General features: G+C 38.6%; 1 protein-coding gene across 1 annotated transcript; it reads left to right on the forward strand.

Annotated features, from left to right (window-relative positions):
* The first annotated feature begins 1118 nt into the window (after nucleotides 1-1118).
* LOC126802944 (uncharacterized) lies at nucleotides 1119-4249 on the forward strand. Its single transcript, XM_050530667.1, has 4 exons — nucleotides 1119-1281; nucleotides 1952-2977; nucleotides 3758-3915; nucleotides 4033-4249. The coding sequence occupies exons 2-4, from the start codon at nucleotides 2435-2437 to the stop codon at nucleotides 4139-4141; spliced, it is 810 nt and encodes a 269-aa protein (XP_050386624.1). The 5' UTR covers nucleotides 1119-1281; nucleotides 1952-2434; the 3' UTR covers nucleotides 4142-4249.
* Nucleotides 4250-7778: the final 3529 nt, after the last annotated feature.

Raw genomic sequence — 7778 nt, forward strand, 5'->3', positions numbered from 1 at the left:
GAGTTGTGGTGCTGTGCTTTTCTCCCAGCCATTCAATTGTAAGCTCCAACAATATAGACTTCTCTTCGAATTCGGGTCGGGTCAAGTCGGGGCTTCCACTCGCGGATCAGAGTTGTAAAAAGCGCGTAACACTCACTTCCCCCCAAAAAAAAACCAAACGACGAAAGTCTACTATTTACAGATTGTCATTAAAGGGCAAACCTGTCTTTTCAGTTACAGCTTCCTACGACCTTTGACGGCGTTCCGTGTCCCTTTATTTTGTTTTACCAAAAAAGTCCGAAACATTTCTCGCGACTGGGTCCCTAGTACGAGGTCCTCAAAGGGCAAATCTGTCTTCGCAATCTCGGCTTCTTACGCTCCGTGACGGCGTTTCTGCCTTTTAATTTTCTATCTTCAAACAAACGACAGGTTCATTTCCCTAGTTTAACTAGTTACTAGTTCACTTGTTCGCCTCTCTCTTTCAAGTTTAGTACTAGTAGCAGCAGCAGTAGGGTTTTCCAAAACCCCAGAACCCAAAATCCTCACTCTCTCATCAGGTAAATCTCTTTCTCAAGCTTCAATCTTTCTACCATTTTCCATCCCCCCCTTTTTCCTCTGTAAAAATCCATTCTTTGTTTGACCCTCTGAATTTTGCTTCTTGGTTGTTGGATTCTTGCTGTTTGGATTTGTGGGTTGATCATAGATTTTGTCTCTGTAGCTTTTTCTTTATTGTTAGAATTTCAGGCCCTTGTATTGTACCCATAAATCCCTGAAATGCTCACTAGATTTGTGTGTGCATGATTGGGATTTATTTATACGTTCTGTTTCTATTTGTGCTACTTTGTTCTGTTCTGGTTTGTGTTTTCAATTTCGCTGCAAAGTCCGCTTTTACAAAGTTTCAGAGGAAATGTAGAGAATTGAAGTACTTGGTATTTTTGGATTTTGGAACTTTACTTTCTGCATCTGGGAAGTACTATTCAAACTCATACCGTCTTCCTTTAGTTAATAGATTAAGGTGCTATCACTGCTATGGTGTATGAGATGTGATGAAATGAAGGTAAAACTAAGTCATGCGGCATGGCGATTGTGAAGTTCTGGAATAGTTATGTAACATATATTTTCTTATTTATTGGTTTAATTTCACAAGGTGGCTAGCTTTTTGAATGTGATGCATGCTATAAAGGGTGGCTGGGTTGGGCAAACATTTGCCCTTGCTAAAAACAATGAATCTGAAGGAAGGAAGTCCCGAATCCGGCGTTCAAAGGAGGAGAGGAAGGAAATGGTTGTAGCCTTTATTAGAAAGTAAGAACATCACATTTTTGTTGTTTATTATTAGTATTGTAACTTCCGTAAACTAAAAGGAATTTCACTGCTGCTTTATATTCAAAACAAAAAATTATAGGAGACTTTTTCTTATGGATATAGCACACACACACACTTATGTAGTGATTTTCTTTCTAGATCTTCCATGTTTCAAACTAATGTCTGTACGGGACTTCCTAACATGTATCGCGGGATTAAGAATGGTTTGACATTTCTAAAACACTGAAGTATACTATCCAGGCTTTACTTTAAAGGTGATGCTTTATAGTGTTTACGTGTACACCAAATGGATCCTTATATGGTGCTTTGTTATCTTTAATTCTATGTCAAAAAAGTAATTTCCTGTCTCATCAATTAACTACTCATTAAAGACGGTTTTTTCCTTCACTTTCCAATTCCAAGTATGTAGAGTATCCTACTTTTTATTGTGGGTACTGGGTAGTATGTTTTTTTTTTAATTTGCAGATGTAGTAAGGTTGTACCTTTAGAAATTGTAGGAAGATATGCGAAAACAAAGAAGTTGGACAGATTATTTGGCTTCAAGCCTTATATAGCAAATGACTCGAAAGTTTATATTTTGAATTTCAAGTAATTTTTGTGCGAGTCCAAAATCAGGTCATTACAGCATATGTTCTGATGTTGCTTACAGGTATCAGAATCTACATAATGGGAGTTTTCCATCACTTAATCTGACCCACAAGGAAGTTGGTGGGTCTTTCTACACTGTAAGAGAAATTGTCCGAGATGTAATCCAAGAAAATAGAGTGCTGGGTCCTGCTAAGTTCATTGCAGAGGATCAGACTATTGATCAGTTTTTGGAACATAATCCACTTGGTTCGCTTGCTGCAGAACCTCAAGATGCTTTGTCAAATGCATCAAATAATTCTAAGTTTGCCAACAATCAAGCTCGGGGTACAGTTCAAGAAATGGTTTTGGCTTCTGATGGGCATTTGTTTACCCTTGAACATCAGATTGTCAACCAAGGCCGAGTCATCAATGGCACTGCAGCAGAAGTGGATGCAAAGAAGTGGAGCATAAAGAGTTGCAATTAAAGTTACCAGTGGAAACAGAGAATAAGGTTGCTGAAGAATCTGTAGTATCTGATGGGAATTCTGTTGGTCATAAGCATCAGATGTTTGACAATGGTAGCCAGGTTGATCTGAAAGACAAAAAACCTGAGGAAGTATATGCAGAGCATAGAACAAGTGAGCCTTTGGAAGTAGAGAAGAATGTTGGGGAACTTTCGGGAACATCTAGGTCTAGACTGGCCTCCATAGAAGCAGATGTAGTAGTTGAGACATTTCCATTACCGCCAATTACTAGGAATACTGAAAGCTTGGATGAAAAGGTAGAAGTGAGACATTTTGCTTTATCTACTGAGGATAAAGGTACCAAAGAGATGGGGTTGACTGCTGGTGTTGATAGTTGGTCGTTAGATACTGTACATTCCATGAAGAGCTTGGTGGGCGATAAAGTAGCTTTGGAAAGCCCCTTAGTTGGAAACAAATCAAGCTCAGTGAATAAGGAAGCATTAGAAATTGACAGAGACTTATCTCTGGAGAGCACAAATCGCTCAACCCTTGAAGGAAGCACAGACCCTGAGTTCAAAGCATCTGCAAATGACGTTCTGATATCTGAGAGCTTTGAACAAATTGAAGCCACTGCTGGAGCTAAGGTACTATTTTATTCTGATATTATGGAATTTTCATTGTTTGCTCTCAAATACCAATTGTACTTATAGACGGATAGTGTTTTTGTTTTTGAAAGAGAGACGGATAGTGTTATAGATTCTCAGTTTTGCACTTTCTTTTCTAGTCAACCAGTCAAACAAATGTATAGACACATCAACAAAATAACAGAAACGAAACAAAGAAAGTTAACAGATAGTAAGAACATAAAAATTCCTGAACCTTGCTGAAGTAGATTCCCACAAAGAGCGGAAAAAATAAACCATCTTTCATATGTTATCCACCAACTTACCCTCAGTAATATCAAAGATCCTCTTGTTTCATCCACACAACAAGGAAACAGCCTTTATAGCACATCTCCCGAATCTACATCCTTTGTTTCCTCTGAAATTAATCTCTCACAACTAAAGAAATGTATGAAGGATGGTGAGATCAATCCAGTGAAGGGACAAGTGTTATTGGACTGGAATCAGATGTACGTAAAGCTTTCTAATTTTAGTATCCCTATTGCTTGAATCTTATTCATTCAAAGTAATTCTAGTGATGTTGTTGGTCTAAGATGTAAATAATACTGTGGATGGATCACTGGTCATATTCTCCTACCCATTGTAACCTTCATTTTTCAACTAACTAAAAAGTACGTTCCTTGTCAAAAGAAATATTGTGTGTTGAACTTTGTTGATCTTCTTGAAAGCATGTAGGAGTGATTGAGTGAAATGTAGGAGTAAAAAGCTCAGGTTGAAACTTTTGTCACTTTATGTTTGCAGACAATAGAATCTCTGGGTACAAAGAACCGTAATGGTACCAGTGTCCACGATGGGTTGTCACAAACCAAGGAGGTGCTTGTGGTTGAGGATGAAGTTGGTGTGCCCTCCAGCGCAGGCCTGCAAAAAGGAAGCAACCCCACTTTAGACCGGATTAATCTGTAAGTATACCCTGTCAATCCTTGTGAGCACCTTGGTGCTTGTATTTCTACAGCATCTAGCGATTAAACAGCCTTGTGTAACATCCTAATATGTATTTGAATGGTTTGTTTGGACAGCGAATCATGGCAAAGGGCATCTAAAAAGTCTGAAAAACGAGAAGGCAAACCTTTCTGGGCTGTATTTAAAGAGTATATAGACGCCTTTGTGAAGTTTTGGTCCGAATGAGCTTTGAGTGTGCTTTGAAATATTTGTATTGCTGAGTGAACAATATGTACCTGCTAAGTTTATTTGTGATGTCAGTTTTATTAGATCATGAATAAATTTTTTTCCCTACTTGCATTGTACACTGTTAGAATTTAGACCCAAGGAACATGTCGGAAAAAGAATAAAAGTAAAACCCAAGGGGGCAGGTAGCAATGGTTTACTGAAGTGCACGACTTTAAACGGAGTTAGAAGTACTTGCAGAGTAGCACCTAAACACTTCTCTGTCTCCTCAACCTCTTCATCCCTCCAAAACAGAAGAAGAAGCCGACAACAACGCCGCTGTGTTGAAACTCGCCGCCGCTTTGAAGAAAATACCACTCGAGGTTTCGTCACTTTTAAGCTCTTGGTAGAGGTAATCTCCACTTTTAGGACTAAGTTCTGGGATGTCTGGGATTTGAAAGATGCCGGCTTATATACGGCCATGACCTGTAATCCGGTTCAATTTGTGTTTTCCCCAAATAATTGAGTCTTTACAGAATTACAGGTCTGTCAACTGTATGCTATCCTGGAAGTTAGGTTCTGTTATAGCATATAGTCTTCCATCTTATTTTAATGGTATGATTTTTCTGAACAATGCAAGTACTTAAATGGAAATTGTATGTCTGCCATTAACTCTTTACTTTTGAGTATGTATACCAATTGGTGAGTAGTTAGTATATGCTAAGTTATAGCAGGGAATGCCGAAAATTTTAGATTGAATTAGTATTCAGAGGATAGAGTAGTTTCTCAGAACTATTTATATATATTCTCAAGCAACTACAAAATGGCAAGACCTATAAGTCTTATGTCATTGGTGTACCTATGATGAGTGTATATGGTCGGATGAATTGATTATTAATTTGGAGAGGCTTACTTATTTTTCATATGTAACGTTTTAAGCTTTGAATCTTATGTACTTTCTACTGTGCTGAGCATGCTCCCTTGAACCCTAGGAATTCAGCTGCTTTAACACTTATCTAAACCAGTATACATATGCTTCTTTTCTTAAACTGCCCTTTGCCTTTACCATTCATTCAGACCTTATATTATATCTGTTGGGTGTAATAATTGTGGATATTTCATTTAGAAATGAATCATGTGTATCATACTTTTTTGGTGTTTAATAAAGCCACTCTGGTTAGGCAGATGTAGGCAGATTGTTGCTGCTTTTAAAATTTAAAGGAAAATATGTGAAAAAGGCCAAGAAAAAAGAAGAAATCAAAGAAGGTTGAGGGATTATTCAGCTCAAGTGTTATGTAGCAAGCTCCAAATTTGTCCCCTGTTTTTTTTTTAAACAATACTACTACTCTGTTTGTGAATTGGAAAGCAGGTCATTAAAGCCTATATTCTTATTTCTTTCAGGTATCAGAATCCACACAACGGGAATTATACATCAGTAAATCTGACTATTGGATGCAATGAAGAAAAGACAGAGGAGGGTAGAAAGTGGTCCAATGGCGTTTGTGTAGAGAAATTGTCACGACCCCAAAATTTCGAGTATGAAACTCAAATTTCGAAGTCATGAAAAACTCTAAAACAATCTCAATAAATCGAAATCATTTTAATGTCACAGCGGATCATTTCTGAGTTCAAGGTACAACTCAGACAAACCAATTATTACAAACCAAATTTATAATTCAACATTATATCAAATAGAAATGTAAAAACTCTCACAAATCCTCACCACAAGATAGAATAACAACTTCAAGCCTCCAAAGTTGTCCGTCGATTCCGCTAATCCACACCTGCAGAATTATCCCCTACACCATCGAATAGGTGCACCGGGATTGTAAACACAAACCCGGTAAGCTTTTCAGCTCGTATGAGTAAAATAACTAATACAACTTGCATTACAATATATACGAAAATCCACAAATCAACATTTCTAAATGCACTCATGACTCATTAGACGGCCCAACTGGTTGTCTAAAAATGTGAAAATATATGTGCTCATGAGAATTTGGGCAACGCCAAATGCATTTATAATACGGGTACTCATGAGCGCTGGTATACATCTGTTACCTCTCATGTAGTACGCCGCCAACATTGGATAACCGTCTGTTACCCAATATCAAAAATATACGGGTACTCATAAGCCGGTAACCCATATGTTACCTCTTATGCAGTACCCCGGCAGACAGACTAGAGCTCTAACAGTTCGTAACTTTCGCCCGGCCAAAGGCTAGGTTCCGACATGCCAACACGTCCGAAGACATAAAGCACGTTCGAAGACATAACCTCGTCCGAAGACATAAAACACGTCCGAAGATAAAAACTCGTCCGAAGACATAAATGTTTTAACAAAACTCGATGTTAAAACCACATACCAACAATCATCACATGATATTGTACAAATCAAATCAACATGCTCGGTACATAAATCTCATCACCATAATGAACTTATTCGCAACGAAATCATGACAGTATATAATATAGCAAACTATATATATGTACATATTTACCATTTATACACATACACATTCCACTATATCATATACATGTCATATTTCGTTCTTAAAAATTCAGCATAATCATGAACCTCCGCAAGGGTAGATTCGTACATGTGAGATTTTACTCACCTTATAATCTCGAGCGTAATTTCCACGTTTCTGAATGTAAGTTCTTTACTTGAAGTATCGATCACCTTGAAAAGATAAGAAGTGAATTTAAAATCATTACGTAAAACCTTAAATGCCGAAACAGTAATAATATTTTACTGTTAAGCAATTTCTGGTTTTTACGAAATTATTGTTCACGTAGTTACTATTCACGTATTCACTATTCACGTATTACTGTACACATACATATCAATTACATATTCCTGTACGAGTATATACTATTTACGTATTTATGTACGTATGCATACTATTCAATCATAAATACTGTCTCAGTAAATAATAATTACGATATACCCTTTCGAAATTACTTTTACAATTACTGTACGTAATTTACATTTATAATTACCGTACGTAAAAGAAATTTATACATTTACGGTACGTAAATTACTTTTTACATTCACTGTACGTAAAAATAAATTTTTACAAATTTTCTGTTTCGAAAACACTATTCATGTGCCGCCGCACGTGGCAGCGCGTGGGGTCATGCGCTACCTCCGGCGACTGCGCCACTCATTGTGACAGCCCGTGGGGCCCATGCGCCGATTCTAAAACCGGCGCGTAGCACGTCACCGCCGCCCTAAATCGTCTCCTTTTCCTCCTTTCTTCCTTCCCACGGCCTCACGCCGTGCCTAACCTCCTCCACGCTACCCCACGCGCCGCCTAAGGCGGCGGTAACCTCCCCTCCTTTCCTCCTCCTCCGATCTCCTCTAAACCTCCACAAATCCATCCAAAATCACACAAACAACAATCACAACATCCAATTTAATCGAAACCTCACCTACTCCCGACCTTGGAAGCACCAGAGCTCGTCGGAGAGCTTGGACCGGCTGTGCTTGGTTCGAGTGAGGAGCGGCGAGGCTTCAGGGCAGCGAGATGGATCGCGTCTTGCTCGGAGGAGGGTGGAGTCGAGTCTGCGAGGGCGTATGTACCGGCGGTGAGGACCACGTCGCTCAGAGATGTGAGATCGGCGACAAGTTTTTCTCGGAGAGGGAGAGAGGCTT

Source organism: Argentina anserina, chromosome 7, assembly GCF_933775445.1.
Source record: "Argentina anserina chromosome 7, drPotAnse1.1, whole genome shotgun sequence".
Lineage (NCBI taxonomy): Eukaryota > Viridiplantae > Streptophyta > Magnoliopsida > Rosales > Rosaceae > Argentina > Argentina anserina.